General features: G+C 46.3%; 1 protein-coding gene across 1 annotated transcript in view; it reads right to left on the reverse strand.

The window, feature by feature from the left end:
- Nucleotides 1-698: 698 nt before the first annotated feature.
- The window catches only part of VPS18 (VPS18 core subunit of CORVET and HOPS complexes), an 86,182-nt gene continuing 69,420 nt past the window's right edge, over nucleotides 699-17,460 (reverse strand). The window contains exon 5 of the mRNA XM_089654325.1: nucleotides 699-1,774. Within this exon, the coding sequence (XP_089510451.1) occupies nucleotides 1,046-1,774 (729 nt within the window). The 3' untranslated portion in view covers nucleotides 699-1,045. The remainder of the gene's footprint in view (nucleotides 1,775-17,460) is intronic.

The raw sequence follows: 17,460 nt of genomic DNA on the forward strand, positions 1-17,460 counted from the left end.
TGACTGCCATTGCGGACTACTTATTCTGCTTTTATTCTCCTTTGGTTTGTGAGTATATATCTATTTGATTTCATAATAAATAAGTGGTGTACCACCCACGGTAATGCATGATGAGAGTGCACCCTTGTTTGCTTTTGTTTATCAATATCCAGATTTCCGGATCTTTGAAGGGCTGCACCTCCCCGTTTGGCATTCTGAATTCCTTCTAGTCTGCATGAAGATTTGAGCGCTGGTTTTGTTTGTTTGTGTTACTGAAATGAAGTCTTGAAGTCTATGCTTTTCTCTTTGTACCTTTTTAGTATTTAAAATTATTAAAATGAAAAAAATAAAAAAAATAATTTATAGTAATTTTTATTTTTGTTTTTTTTTTAATTAGCACCTGCCACCCATTTAACGCATACTGTATGTGTGGCAACAAAGAGGGTGGGCTTTAACGTCCGCACACATGGAACTTTTCTGTACTGAGAATACGCTCCCAGCACCCAATCTGTCAAAAGTCAGCTCGAGAGTCAGTGGGACCAGCTCCCAAATATTTGACCACTGAGACAGCCAATCATAGTGGTCATTTGATTAGCCAATCCTTCCCTCCCACCCAGGCATACAGACCCCATTTACAAAAAAAAGCCAGGGCTAGGCTGGAAGGGGTTAATGAGCATACGATATGAGTCTATAAAAGAGAATAAGTCAAAACAAGCACATGGAATATATATTTTGTATTAGGTTTATGAAGCAATTTAAACCAGGTAAAAACTGTGCATTCTTTTGTCATACGGTATTTTTCATTCACATATCACATGACTTAGACTCAAACGATGGTGAGATGCAAAACATAATAAAACATCCAGTAATGTTTATGAGTCACAAGCAAGCAGTCTATTGCGATCAGCCCATAGGACCACTGGAAACAGTGACAAGTCTTCTTCATAAAGTGAAGGGATTAGCAATAGGCACAAGTGTATTCACAGGATTTATACTTAAACCCTGGACACTAGGAACCTGACCCCTGTTAGGACTGTTTTCTGAAACATCTAAGAAAAACAAATTCTTACAGCCAGCTGAGCATTTCATCCTTATATTTTTGAGGATCTATGAATGCTTTGTCAATTGATCGAATCATAAGTTCACCACAATAGGGACACTCAGCTGCCACAATGTCGTCAATGTCTGCCTTGATCTGCTCACGGCTTGGTTGTCCTTTGCTCAGACTTAAACTGTCTTCATCCTTTGTGTGAGAGCAGCTTTTGGAAGGCTGTGCAGTGGCTCCTAACTTCTTCTGTAAGTCTTCTAATTTGATCTGCTTATAAGAAGGTAGATTTGGGACAACTATCTGCATGAGGCAGTCATAATGGAACATGTGGCCACAAAGGAAGAGATAGAATGGGCGGTTCAAAAGTGGAAAGTCACAAGAAGTGCATTTATCTTGTGGGTCCACTGAGCTATATTTGTTCCTCATCTCCTGCATGTCTTCTCGAATACGTTTTGCACTCAGCGTGGCATCTTCCATCTCTTGCTTTAGTTCTTCTATATGCTGGTTGTAAGCCTGAAGCGAACTGCATATGGCTTCCTTGAAGTGGTCAATGGTCACAAAGTCAGGGAAGAATGGAAGAATATCTTCTATCTTGAGAAGATTACAGCTGGAGAGACAAACCATGGCCTTCTTCACATCCTTCTCTTCCTGCACCACATGACGAGCAATTTTAAGCCATAATTTCTTCTTCAATTCCTCATCATCTGCTGGTAAATCTGCACAAGACTTTGCTAGGTCCACATCCACCTACAAGTACACATATATATATATTTAAAAAAAGTATAACTTCCATTAAAAAGACCAACATTTAGGCATTAGGCACACAGCATTTTCAGTGTTAATAGATTCCACTGGCTTTAATACAAATTTATTCTGGCCAATGCACTGCATTAACACCAAAGAGCTAGAGAAGTCTAGCATTTAGGTGCATTAAGATGCATCTAGCATTTATCTTCTCTTCAGCTCCTCTCTGGAATGCACCTTTGGTGTTTATTTTTTTTCAGCCAGTAAAACACTCCTCTTCTAATATGCCTGTAAATGCCTATGTGCCGTTTTTTTTTGTTTTGTTTTTACAAACGCCTGAAAAATCACCTTTTTTTAAGCCCAGTGTGAATGAGGCTGTAATCCTTAAATATTAAATATATAGTGCAGCGCTGTAATGTAATTAAATAGATAAAAGTAAAATAGTTCATAAAGTCCTTTCACAATAAAATAATCAAACATATGAAGGCCTCCTCCTCATTAGGTGACTGGAATCAAACAGAAAAAATGCGCACTCACCGACCGCGCATTTTAAATGCGCATGTGTGTAATTTTATCCAGATGACCAGCCAGGCATGCAGATCCAGAGAACACATAGATCATCCCTCTTAAACACTGACATCAGCCTTGGGTGTAGTAATATACCTCCAGGTCCAGAGAGCCCTCTTGCCCCAAATGATAGGTAGACAGGGGTCCCCCTCCTGGTTCCAGGTACCCCAGAAGTGGTAGATGTAGATCTGAAGCCCTCCAACAGGAGGGTCAAAGAAAAGAGGGAACGCCAATAGTGTAGTAGGTTCAAAACTTTATTAGATCAACAAAAATAGTAAAGCCAGGGTCACATGTGCATACAAATACCATCGGCCATCAAACGGACTGGTAAGTGTGAAAAAAAGGTAAAACGTGTACTAACCCGGCAGAGGTAAAGATCAGAGACCACCGGACCTCCTCATGGTCTCAGTAGTCGGGAAGTCACACTTGCTACTGGCTCCTCCTGAGGCCTTTCGTGCTACGGCACTTCATCAGAGGGTGGACGCCATTAGGCTATTTTTGTTGATCTAATAAAGTTTTGAACCTACTACACTATTGGCGTTCCCTCTTTTCTTTGACCCTCCTGTTGGAGGGCTTCAGATCTACATCTACCACTTCTGGGGTACCTGGAACCAGGAGGGGGACCCCTGTCTACCTATCATTTGGGGCAAGAGGGCTCTCTGGACCTGGAGATATATTACTACACCCAAGGCTGATGTCAGTGTTTAAGAGGGATGATCTATGTGTTCTCTGGATCTGCATGCCTGGCTGGTCATCTGGATAAAATTACACACATGCGCATTTAAAATGCGCGGTCGGTGAGTGCACATTTTTTCTGTTTGATTCCAGTCACCTAATGAGGAGGAGGCCTTCACATGTTTGATTATTTTATTGTGAAAGGACTTTATGAACTATTTTACTTTTATCTATTTAATTACATTACAGCGCTGCACTATATATTTAATGTTTCTGTAATGAGGTCCAGTGATTCCTTGGAGTGTTTCAGCAGCTGATTTTTTGAGCGCTCGCTTTACTTTTAATTTATTTGTAATCCTCAAATATTGTATAAAATTACTTTCAAACACTTTACTCAATCAACAAAGTCAACTGTCACCCATTATGAATAAGTGTTGTCTGATACGGTCATTATAGCATCATTACACAGTGACATGATGTCAAACAGTAACTATAACAAAATACATGCAAAATAAAGGCTAAATTGATAAATTACTGTAAAAAGCAAAATCACACCGCTGCAACTTGTCAAGCGAATTAAGAGACCGAGGTTGCAACCTATTTGTGGCTAGGGAAAAATTCAAACAGGTGTGACTGAGTCACACTGACTTTGAAAAAGGTTCCTGCACTATTTTAGTGATTTCATGTGTGACTTGCATTGACATCTGTGCATGAAGTTGCACAGACATCAGCAAGCTGCACATGAAGTTGCACTAATCAGCAGCTTTGAAATCGCACTGAAGTAGTTGATTTCAAAGCCCCATTCGGTGTGAACCAGGGCTTAGTAAGTGAACCCATCCCATCAGTTACTTTTATAATATAAAAAATACATTTAAAAAATGTAACATATGGTTATTATGTTGTACAGCTTTGCAGTTGAACAGCTGTTTTGATCACCTTAAAGTGGAGTTTCCACCCAAAAGCAGAAGTTCCGCTTTAAAGATTGGTCCCCTGCTCCCCATTAAGAATTGGCACCTTTGGGGAGCGGGGGGTGGGGAATGGGTACCCGAATTTGACAGGTACCCACTCCCACGTCCGCTGCAAAAGCAGAGGCAGAAGCTGTCCTCCTACCCTCCCTCCCCAAAGTCTTGTAGGACACGACAGGTCCCAGAAGACGACGGGGCCATTCAGAAAGCTGTGACCGCCACAAGCGGTCAAAGCCAGGTGCCCACACTGAAGATGCCGGCGCCTGGAATACAGGGCGGCCGTTGAAACGAGCTGTGGCGGGGGCAAAGCGGGATCGTGGGACAGGTGAGTGGCTGTTTCTTAAAAGTCAGTAGCTACAGTTTTTGTAGCTACGGACTTATTTTTTTATGGAGAGAGTGGAACTCCGCTTTAAAGTAGGTGTAAATCTTACCTGATTGCTAAAGCACTATGTATCGAACAGTTACATTTTGTTCTCATTAACCATTTGCTGCCTGCCCTATGGCCGAATGGCGGCCGGCAAATATCATCAGCGTTCCGGGTGGACGCCATATAGCATCCTCCCGCACATGCGCAGATTGCGCTCCTGCAGAGCCGTGCAGCGGCGCGATCCGTCACCAGCCGTGTACCTCGGACACGGCCGATGACAGATCTGAGTATCGGCCCCGTTGCCGGTACCATGTGACCTGCTGTGACCAATCACAGCAGGTCACATGACAGTTGTATACAATGGATGGCTTCATTCATGCCATCCATTGTATACTAGTGTCTAGCTGTGAATGGTCACAGCTAAATCACATGCACATGTCATGTGATTAGCTGTGGCCAAATCACAGCTAAGCACAAAAAAAGGTAAATGCTTGCTTATAGCAAAGTAATTCTTTGCTATAAGCAAATTGTGTAAAAAAAAAAAAAAAATACTGATCACTTCCCCAAAGTAGTACAATGTTACTATGGTAACATTGTACTACTTTGGTCATAGTGAAATATGTAAAAAAAAAAATCTTAAAAAAAAAAAAAAAAAAATGTAATTAAAAAAAAAAAAATATATATATATATATATATATTTTTTTTTCATACTGTCACCAGTCAGTGTCCCTGATCACCGCCATTTCCAGTTATATGATGACGCTGTACTGCACTGGTGACAATATGGAAAAAAAAAAAAATAGTGAAACTAATATTTTTCATTTTTTCATTTTCCGAAAAATTATGACAAAAAAAAATACAACTTCAAAAAACTCACCATGCCTCTTATGAAGTACATCGGACTGTCTACTTTGCAAAAAAGGGTCATTTGGGGGATATCTGTACTATTCTGACGTTCTTGGACCTCAAGAAATTAGATTGGCTGTCAGTACTTCAGGATTGATCAATATTCAGATTTATACCATAGTTTGTGAACTCTATAACTTTCCTACAAGCTAAAAAATACATCCTAATTTGGGTTATTTTCACCAAAGACATGTAGCAGAATACATCTTGGCCTAAATTTATGAAGAACAATTATTTGCAAACTTTTATAACAGAAACAAAGAAAAACGTGTGTTTTTTTCAAAATTTTTGGTCTTTTTGTTAATTTAGCAAAAAATAAAAACCCCAGCAGTGATTAAATACCACCAAAAGAAAGCTCTAGTTGCGTGAAGAAAATGATAAAATTTTAGTTTGGGTACAATGTTGTATGACCGCGCAATAGTCATTCAAAGCGTGAGAGCGCTGAAACCTGAAAACTGGCCTGGGCAGGAAGGTGTAAAATTGCTCGGTATTGAATTGGTTATATACCCTTCACAATCTGTTTTCCCTTCATTGCATCTCAGCGTTGCCAACCTCCTGCTGCCTCTTATCAGCGGCTTCCTGTCTACAAGCACTCACTCCAGCAATGACCAAATGGCATACAGTGCCTTGAAAAAGTACTCACATCCCTTGAAATTTTCCACATTTTGTCATGTTATAACCAAAAGCGTAAATGTATTTTATTGGGATTTTATGTGATAGACCAACGCAAAGTAGCACATAATTGTGGAGTGGAAGGAAAATTATAAATGGTTTTCAGGATTTTTTACAAATAAAGATCTGAAAAGTGTGGCATGCGAGGTTTTACCACCTTCATGACTAGGGAATTTTTTGCTATTTGGCACTGCACTACTTTAACTGGCAGTTGCACAATTATGCAACACCGTACCCAAATTAAACTTATATTTTTTTTTCTCACACAAATAGAGCTTGGTATTTGAGCACCACTGGATTTTGTATTATATAACTAAAAAAGGCCGAAAATTTTGAATATATATATATATATATATATATATATATTTTTTTTTTTTTTTAACTTTCTGCTATAAAATATATCCAATAAAAAATAAACTTTTTCACAAATTAAGGCCAAAATGTATTTGCGTCTAGTTTTAGTGTCTACAAATGATGGTATATAGAGCAGGTAAAATGAGTATTGAGCACGTCACCAGTAAATAGATTTCTAAAGGTGCTATTGAAATTTTCACCACATGTCGGTAACAACCCATACAATCTATACAAAGAAACCAAAACAAATAAGTGCAGAAATTAAGTTATGTGTAATAAAATGGAATGACACAGGGAAAGAGTATTGAACACATGAAGAAAGGGAGCTGCAAAAAAGGCATGGAAAGCTAAGACCCCTGCTGAAATCTATCAGTAATTTTAAAGCAATTCTGCCCCGTCAGTGCAAACTAATATCAGCTGGTTCAGTCTCAACTGATGAAAAGTTGTCTCATTACCAAGGTGTCACACAAGAAACATCTCATAATGGGTAAAATGCAAAGAGCTCTCTCAAGACCTTCACAACCTTATAGTTGCAAAACATACTGATGGCATTAGTTACAGAAGGATTCCTAAACTTCTTAATCTTCCAATGAGCACTGTTGGGCCATAATCCAGAAGTAGAAAGCACAAGTAGAAAGCACATTTCACCCTAAACCGTCCATGACCAGGTGCTCCTTGCAAGATTTCTGACAGAAGAGTGAAAAGAATTATCAGAAGAGTTGTCCAGAAGCCAAGGACCACTTTGGAGAGCTTCAGAAAGACCTGGTATTAGGAGGTGCAATTGTTTCAAAGAAAACAAGTAATGCACTCAACCCCCATGGACTGTATGCACGCTCACCATGCAAGACTCCATTGCTGAAGAAAAAGCATGTTGAAGCTCATTGAAAGTTTGCTGCAAACATTTAGACAAGTCTGTGAAATTCTGGAAGAATATAGTCTGGTCAGATAAACCAAAATTGAGCTCTTTGGATGCCATAATACACACCATGTTTGTAGGTCAAATGGCAAATCACCCCAAAAACACCATACCAACAGTGAAGTTTGGAGATGGGAACACCATTGTGTGGTGCTGTTTTTCAGCATACGGTACTGGCAAATTTCATGTCATTGAAGACAGGATGAATGGAGAAATATGCCAAGACATTATTGATAAAAATCTGCTGCCATATACCAGGATGATGAAGATGAAATGAAGGTGGACATTTCAGCAAGACAACAAAACAATGATCCCAAACACAAAGCCAAGGAAACTCTCAAATTTCAAAGAAAATAAAGCTGCTAGAATGGCCCAGCCGATCACCTGACTTGGAAAGAACTAGAGATCAGAAAACATAGACGAGGCCCATAGAACCTTCAAGATTTGAAGACTGTGTGGAAGAATGGGCCAAAATACCACCTGAGCAATGCATGCAACTAGTTTCTCCATACAGAAGGCGTCTTGAAGCTGTCTATACCAGTGGTGGGCAACCTTTTTTTTCAACTGAGCCAAATCTCGCCAAAACCATGATTGAAATTTATTTTGAGAGCCACATTTTTAAAACTGAAAATACATCTCCCATATAGTAATTCATCCCCCATAGTAATTCATCCCCCATATAGTAATTCATCCCCCATAGTGTAATTCATCCCCCATAGTGTAATTCATCCCCCATAGTAATTCATCCCCCATAGTAATTCATCCCCCATATAGTAATTCATCCCCCATATAGTAATTCATCCTCCATATAGTAATTCATCCCCCATAGTAATTCATCCCCCATATAGTAATTCATCCCCCATAGCAATTCATCCCCCGTATAGTATTTCATCCCTCGTATAGTATTTCATCCCCCGTATAGTATTTCATCCCCCGTATAGTATTTCATCCCCCATATAGTATTTCATCCCCCATATAGTATTTCATCCCTCATATAGTATTTCATCCCCCATATAGTAATTCATCCCTCATATAGTATTTCATCCCTCATATAGTATTTCATCCCCCCATATAGTATTTCATCCCTCATATAGTATTTCATCCCCCCATATAGTATTTCATCCCTCATATAGTATTTCATCCCTCATATAGTAATTCATCCCTCATATAGTATTTCATCCCCCCATATAGTAATTCATCCCTCATATAGTATTTCATCCCCCCATATAGTATTTCATCCCCCCATATAGTATTTCATCCCTCATATAGTAATTCATCCCTCATATAGTATTTCATCCCCCCATATAGTATTTCATCCCCCCATATAGTATTTCATCCCCCCATATAGTATTTCATCCCTCATATAGTAATTCATCCCTCATATAGTATTTCATCCCTCATATAGTATTTCATCCCTCATATAGTATTTCATCCCCCATATAGTATTTCATCCCCCCATATAGTATTTCATCCCCTCATATAGTATTTCATCCCTCATATAGTATTTCATCCCCCCATATAGTATTTCATCCCTCATACAGTAATTCATCCCTCATATAGTAATTCATCCCCCATATAGTATTTCATCCCTCATATAGTATTTCATCCCCCCATATAGTATTTCATCCCTCATATAGTAATTCATCCCCCCATATAGTATTTCATCCCCCCATATAGTATTTCATCCCCCCATATAGTATTTCATACCTCATATAGTAATTCATCCCTGATATAGTAATTCATCCCCCATATAGTATTTCATCCCCCCATATAGTATTTCATCCCTCATAAAGTAATTCATCCCTCATATAGTATTTCATCCCCCACAGTACTATTCCCCCCCCCCCTTCTAGTAAGCCAAGTCCCCCGTGTCAATTCACTTACCTTTTGCGTTCCTCTCGCTGTCTTCCCGCGCCGTTCGGGTCTTCAGGGCGGACTGTGAGAGGAGCCTAGCTCCCCTCCCCTCACGTTCGGCACGCTGCCCCGCCTACACACATCCTGACAGCCACATCCGCAAGCCGGATTAAAAGGTCCGCGCGGACTTTTGGGGCTGCCAACCGAGAGGAGGCAGGGGAGCGGCCGACCGAGAGGAGGGAGGGGAGCAGGCGCCCGGCACACAGAAGAGCCGCATTAGACTGGGTAAAGAGCCGCATGTGGCTCGCGAGCCGCGGCTTGCCGACCACTGGTCTATACCAACGATTTTGTACAAAGTATTAAATAAATTTAATTCAGTGTGTTCAATACTTTTTCCCGTGTTATACCATTTTACTACACAGAATTTCATTTTTGAACTTATTTGTTTTGGTTTCTTTGTATGTATGGATTGTACGAGTTGTTACCGGCATGTGGTGAAAATTTTATGTCAATAGCCCCTTTAGAAATATATTTACTAAGAAAATTGGTGACGTGTTCAATATTTATTTTACCCGCTGTATACACTCACTGGCCACTTTATTACGTACACCAGTTCAATTGCTTGGTAACACAAATTGCTAATCAGCCAATCACATGGCAGCTAGTGGTTCACCGAAATGAAACTTCTGGTGCTGAAACCGAAAATTCAAAATGCACTTGGCCGAAAACCGAAACCGACATGTGCAGTTTTTAAAAATGAATATGTATTTTTTGGAAAAAAATACACTTTAAAAAAAACAAAACAAAACAAAAAAAAAACAAAAAAATATATACCCCAAATTTTTCTAAAATATGAAAGAAGATGTTACGGTGAGGAAATAAATACCCAACATGTCACGCTTTAAAACTGTGCATACTCGTGGAATGGCGTGCGTGACAAACTGTCCCTTTTATAACATTTTGCCCTTTCTGTTTCAGTTTTCTCCCCTTTGTAAAGCTGTATATGTTAGCAGCTATTATGTAGACAGACATTCTACACTGTTTGTTTGGGGTAATTTGAACTTGTAGTCTTTCATTTCTATAGAACTCATACTGTATTGTTGGTTGTAGGGTTTTGTTGTGGGTGGGGAAAACCCGGTGCCAGGCTGTCTGGTGGGGGAGGGGGTGAAGCTGTATATACTGAGCTGTGTTTAATAAAGACTGATTCATTTCACCCTACACGAAGTTCTGACTCGTGGTTTGGGATAGCAGGGAAGGATTGGTTTTGAGCTCTAATACCTGCCTTGACAGAGTGCTGGAAGACTTGCCAGAAAAGGGGACCGTTGGCTGAGACGCATCGTTCCGCATGAGGAAGGAAGCCCAGGCGGAACGGTTCCGCTACAACTGGTTGGCAGCGGTGGGATCTTTCCTCATTGCGGAGAAAGTTCAAACCACCAACCGAGACCCCATCTTTTTCATGGAGACGTTCCTGCTCGGCCAGATGGATGTACGGGACCTCCGGAAGCCAGCTCTCCAAAGCCTGCTTGTCGCTCAGGGAGGTGTTGCTGGCTCCAAGACCAGAGAGGAACTGTTGAATGAGATTATGGCCCTAGACCAAGCGGATACGCATCCCACTTCACCTGATGCCCACTCTGATACGCTTGAAGCGAACACTGCTCCGCCAGAAGTGAACTCCGCTTCACAGGATGAGTTTGAGGAACAGAGCAGCTCATTGGCCCCTGAAACGCCAGGCCCACTTAGCACCGTACGGAGACCCCTATACCATTCGGATTTACAAGAGGTGGAGTGGCGTTTGGCTCTGTTTGGCAGTGCTCCCACCTCCGAACAGATTTCCAAGGCCCTGGACGATGCCACCCCGGACGATCGCCGACATCACCAACAGGTTGTCCATGTTAACGGCCGTCGGGCCCAAGGATTACGGGACACTGGGGCCACACTCACCCTAGTCCAACCCCAACTGGTACCAGACTGGGCCAAGACCGGGCGGTCTGTGACTGTACGGGTAGCGGGAGGCCATGTCTACCGGATTCCTACTGCAAGGGTTCATCTGGACTGGGGGGCCGGGGCCAGGGACGTTGAAATTGGAGTAATGCAGAATTTGCCGGCTGAGGTTCTCCTTGGAAATGATCTGGGAGCCCTGGTCTCCACTTTTGGCATCGAGACCCCTGCTGAAGCTCACCTGGTCACCACTCGCCACCAAGCTAGAGAGCACGCTGACGCTCCACCTGCTGAGGTTCCGGTAAGAGTTGAATACCCACCTCCTGCTGAGCTTGTCCCTTCCCTGACCTGGGATTCCCCCGCTGATTTCGCTAAAGAAACAGCCAGTGACCGGACCTTAGAACCCTACAGACGGAGGGCTGGAAGTGATCCTGGGGGATTGGGAGATGTGAGGTATGAGCGGAACCAGGGTGTCAGGGATCGCGGCTCCGTAGTCCCGGATCGCGGCGCCGTCCCCCGCGCATGCGCACTGGCGGCAGATCGCGCCGGGACACAGGCACTAGGTCCCGGCGAGCCGCGGCTGACAGGACGCCGCGCATGCGCAGTAGGAACCGCGGGCGCACCTCAGGCGTCCAATGACAGCCGGGGGCGCGTCCTAGCCGGCCAATGACAGTGCAGGGCGCACTATTTAAAGATGCCCTGCACTGTCACAGATTGCCGCAAGGTCTTCCTGTGATTCTGAGTTCCTGCACCCGTCTAGTGACCCTGATTGACCCTGACTACGCTGCCTGCTCCTGTGATTGACCCGGATTGCCCTGACTACGCTGCCTGCTCCTGTGATTGACCCGGATTGTCCTGACTACTCTGCCTGCTCCTGTGATTGACCCGGACCATTCTACGGACTGACTTACCCTGCTGATCCTGCGTGTGACCCGACTACTCTTTGCCCACCGATTCTGTACCCCGCTTACCCTCACGGGCCCACGATCCGTTACTACCCTGCTGGGGCCGCCATCCTCTTCACATCTGGCTCTCCTGGTACCTGTCCCCGGAGGTCTCCTCAGCCACTGGTGGGCCTGCTCGGAGGTCGTGACCTGGCCCGGGACTGTTTCAAGTCCATCCCCACCATCAGGGGCCCTGGTGAAAGCACAGCCTGGGCTTAGACCCCACGCTCTGAGTAAGTCTGTCAGTTGGCAGCCTGAGGCACCACCTGGCGGATCATAACAGTACCTTGCGGCCATGACTGAGCCATGAAGTGGACCGGCATCCCTAGAGGATATTTGCCAGCACCTGGCAACTTTGACCCAGGCGTTCCAGAATTTCCACAGTCGCTGCGCCCGACTGGAGGACCGCATGGAGTCATTAGCCCCCCTGACTCCCCCTGCTCAGAGTCCTCCATCTGCAGAACCTCCCGCTACCCCGGTATCCAGAGCGGTTGCCACACCCCTAGCTCCTGAACCCCGCGTTCCCCTGCCGGAACGATTCCGTGGTGACCGGAGCCGCTTCCGAGCCTTCAGGAACGCTTGCACCCTGTACTTCGACTTGCAGCCCCGCACGTTCACCACCGAGACCGTCAAGGTGGGGTTTATAGTCTCTCTCCTTCAGGATGAGCCCCAGGATTGGGCTCACCGTCTGATGGAGAAGCACGACCCCCATCTTGACTCCGTGACCGAGTTCTTTCAGGCCATGGCCGTTTTGTATGACGACCCTCAGCGGGCTGCTTCCGCAGAGGCTACCCTATACTCTCTACGGCAGGGCCGCCGGACAGCCGAAGAATACGTGTCCGATTTTAGGCGTTGCATGGGAGACACCAGATGGAACGATGCGGCCTTATGTCACCAGTTCCGCATCGGGCTGTCTGAGTCTCTCAAAGACGAACTAGCACGAGTAGGCCTACCTGACTCCCTGGAAAAACTGATTGAGTTGGCCATTCAAATTGACCGTAGACTAAGGGAACGTCGGCTGGAAAGGAGCAGCCAGGGTCAAAGGGTGGCATGGATTCCATCGAGAGACACAGCTCCAGCCCCAGGGAACCATCCGCGAAGCACGGAAACAGGGGACAACCCGGAACCCATGCAACTGGGACTGACCCGTTCCCACTTATCGGTCGAGGAACGTCAGAGGAGACGATCACAGAACCTATGTCTGTACTGCGGGAAAGCTGGTCACCAGGTGCGCTCCTGTCCTGCAAAAATGAGTAAGTCCACTCCCGTTACTTTTACTTTACCTGCAGGAAGGGATGATCAGTCAAGTTACCTGGCCATTCCTGTGTCTTTACAGCTCCCCGGAAGAACATTGTCGGTGACCGCAATCGTTGACTCAGGAGCCTGTAGTTGTTTTATCGATCTAACTTTTGCCCACCGGCAAAAAATCCCTCTCCAGACCAAAGAAAGGGGGTTCAACATCTTCTTGGCAGATGGGTCCAGTATAAAATCAGGGGTGATGGACCAGGAGACACCACCCATTTTCACCACAATGGCAGACCATCACCAGGAGTTCCTCCGTTTGGATGCCATCGCATCCCCCCTTTTTCCAGTCATTCTGGGGCTCCCTTGGCTGAGGGCCCATAACCCCCAGATTGACTGGGAAAAGGGAACAATTCAATTTCGGTCACCTTATTGTTTGAGTCACTGCCACGTCACAGGATCCGTGGTTCCCCGGTTCCTCCTGTGCTTGGATGGCGACACCAATCTATCCCAGGTTATTCCTCCGGCCTACCATGACTTCTTAGACGTTTTCAGTAAGCGAGGAGCTGACATTCTTCCTCCGCACCGTTCCTACGATTGCCCCATAGACCTCCTACCCGGATCTGAAATTTCATTCGGCCGTATCTTTCCCTTGTCTGAAACGGAATCAGGAGTACTGAGGGAATATATTGACGAAAACCTTCGGAAGGGATTTATTCGTCCATCCACATCCCCAGCCGGGGCCGGGTTGTTCTTCGTAGAGAAGAAGGACAAATCGTTACGGCCCTGCATAGACTACCGTGATCTGAACAAAATAACGGTAAAGAATCGTTATCCCTTACCCCTAGTCCCCGGGCTCCTCCAGAGACTGAGATCGGCAACGATATTTACTAAATTAGACCTGCGGGGGGCCTATAACCTTGTTCGTATCAGGGAGGGGGATGAGTGGAAGACGGCGTTCCGTACGAGATTCGGTCACTATGAGTATTTGGTGATGCCGTTCGGGCTCTGTAATGCACCGGCAACCTTTCAGCACTTTATCAACAATGTTTTTCGTGATTTTCTTGATATTTTCATGGTGGTTTATTTGGATGACATCCTAATTTTTTCCCCCTCACTGGAGGTTCATCGAGGTCATGTGTTACGGGTATTAGAACGGTTGCGTCAACACGGGCTATACGCTAAGGCAGAAAAGTGCTGTTTCGAACAGCGCGAAATCACGTTCTTGGGACTGGTTCTGTCAGGCTCCACCCAACGGGATCTCTAGTGGTCCACGGCACGGGGTTTCCCAGGGCGCGGAGTCTAAGTCCCAGTCTGCCTTTTCACCAGGGCCCCTGATGGTGGGGATGGACTTGGTGCAAGACTGAAACCAGGTCGCGTTCCTGGGCACCCCCGGCGGTGGCAGAGGGGTCCCGCTGGGGGTATGTGCCCGGGTTGAGCCTGCTGTGAAGGGGATGACAGATCCTGATCTGAGCGGGATGGATGGGATGACAGATCCCGATCCGAGCGGGATGGATGGGATGACAGATCCCGATCCGAGCGGGATGGATGGGCAACTGTCAGGAGTGGACGAGGTCAGACTAGCCGGGTCGGAATTGTGCGGGCAGCGTGGTACAGGGGGAGTAAGCGGAGAATAGTCGGGGTCACAAGCCAGGTTCAACAGGTAGCGGGCAACGAGGTACCGAGGGTCAGGCAGAAGGATGGTCAGGGACGAGCCGGGGTCAGAGCAGGAGAAGGCAAGCATAAGTCAGAACAGGCAGAGTTTGGCAACTAGGAAGCGTACTTACAGGACTGGAACAAGACCTTGCGGCAACTTGGAGATGCACAGGCAGCTTTAAATAGGGCGCCCTGCTCTCCCATTGGCGCGGCCGCGATCGCTACTGCGCATGCGCGGCCGCCGCGATCGCCGAGGATTCTGCGCTCGCCGGCTGGGACGGATCGGCGGTCTGCGCATGCGCGCGCCGCCGAGGACCCGGGATCCCTGACAGGTTCTCTCTTCCGCGGGGGCGCGATGGATCCCCAGAAAGTCACGGCGACCTTAGATTGGCCAATACCCGCCGACAAAAAGGGGGTACAGCGTTTCATCGGCTTTTCTAACTTTTATAGAAAGTTTGTTAGGAACTTCTCCGGTCTGGTCTCCCCGATCACGCAACTGACGAAACAAGGGGTCCGCTTTAAGTGGACTCCCGAAGCTCAGACAGCATTCGAAAAGCTCAAGAAATTGTTCACCTCTGCTCCCATTCTCTGCCATCCGGATTCTTCTCTCCCATATGTTTTGGAAGTGGACGCCTCCGAAAACGCGGTAGGAGCGGTTCTGTCCCAAAGGAATGGTACCAAGGAACTACTGCACCCTGTGGCGTTCTTCTCCAGGAAGTTGACGCCGGCGTAACGTAACTATGACATTGGAGATCGGGAGCTCCTGGCCATTAAAGCCACTCTAGAAGAATGGAGGTATTTACTGGAAGGAGCCACGCACCCAATCCTAATATTCACACATCACAAAAACCTTGAATATTTAAGAACGGCAAAACGACTGAGACCTCGCCAGGCGAGATGGGCTCTTTTCTTTTCTCGATTCACATTCCATATAACGTACCGACCCGGTACTAAGAATACAAAACCAGACGCTCTGTCCCGCATGTTTGAGGACCCTGACGACCCCGTGGTACCTGACACCATCTTACCTTCTGGAAGCTTCCTCGCTCTACAAACGGAACTTCGCTCCCGGCTTCTCGATGCCTCTGTAGGACTACAAGTTCCGTCTGGGTCACCCCTCCAGAGCCACGGTGGGCTGTTTTGGAAGGAAGACCGGATCATGGTCCCAGAAGAAGTGCGAACCTTGGTCCTAGGGCACTGCCATGACCATCCAATGGCGGGTCACTTCGGGGTTACGAAAACTCTGGAACTACTACGGCGCTCGTTCTGGTGGCCAGACATGATCAAGGATTGTGAGCGTTACGTCCGGACTTGTCCCACCTGTCAAAGGAACAAGCCCTCCAGGAGCAGGGCATGGGGATTGTTACGTCCATTACCCATACCCAAGCGGGCCTGGCAAATGATAGCCATGGATTTCGTGGTCGAACTCCCACCATCCCAAGGCTACACAGCAATAATGGTGATCGTTGACCGCTTCTCAAAGATGGCACATTTCGTGCCCCTGGAGAAGACCCCATTGGCACCGGAAACGGCACGGATCTTCATTAAGGAAGTAGTGAGGCTTCATGGGGTTCCCGAAGATATAGTGTCAGATCGGGGGGTCCAATTCACCTCCAGGTTCTGGAACGCCTTGTGTAAAGCGCTGGGAATCAAGCTGTCGCTTTCATCCACCTACCATCCACAGACCAACGGCCAAACCGAGAGGACCAACCAAACGCTGGAACAGTACTTACGATGCTACACATCCTACCTTCAGAATGACTGGCTGACGTTGTTGCCTTCCGCAGAATTCTCGTACAACAACTCAAGTCACTCAGCTACGGGTCAATCCCCGTTCTTTTCCAATTACGGGTATCATCCAACATTCCTCCCTGATCTAATACCTGAAAATTCGGTACCGGCGTCTCAAGACATCTTGAACTTCTTTTCTGTCAATAACAAAATGATTCAGGAAGCCATCGCTAAAGCCCAAGAGGACAGTAAAAGGGCGTTCGACAGAAAGAGAAGAGGAGAGTTACTGCTTCAACCAGGGGATCAGGTTTGGCTGGCAACGACCAACTTGAAGATGCTGTGCCCTTCAAGGAAGCTGGGACCCAAGTACATTGGCCCATTTCCGGTAAAACGAGTAGTCAACGAGGTGGCCTACGAACTCGAGCTTCTGCGGACCTTCAAGATACATCCTGTGTTCCATGTGTCTCTCCTGAAGCCATCCAGACCGGATCCCTTCCCGGACCGTGAATCCGGACCTCCCGAGGCAGTCACCATAGGTGACCAGGAGGAATATGAAGTGGAGACTATCCTCAGTTGCCGAAAGAGGGGGGGCCAGACACAGTTCCTGATAAAATGGAAGGGTTATGGCCCTGAGGAGAACTCATGGGAACCCGCCCAGAACATTCACGCACCCAGGCTCATCCGGGAGTTTTGTCGTAGTCACCCGCGGCGGAGAGATCAGTGGGGCTCCCGGAGGGTGCCCATTGGGGAGGGCAATGTCAGGAATCGCGGCTCCGTAGTCCCGGATCGCGGCGCCGTCCCCCGCGCATGCGCACTGGCGGCAGATCGCGCCGGGACACAGGCACTAGGTCCCGGCGAGCCGCGGCTGACAGGACGCCGCGCATGCGCAGTAGGAACCGCGG

Source organism: Staurois parvus, unplaced genomic scaffold (assembly GCF_062004578.1).
Source record: "Staurois parvus isolate SC_StPar_1 unplaced genomic scaffold, SC_StPar_1.0 ptg000751l, whole genome shotgun sequence".
Lineage (NCBI taxonomy): Eukaryota > Metazoa > Chordata > Amphibia > Anura > Ranidae > Staurois > Staurois parvus.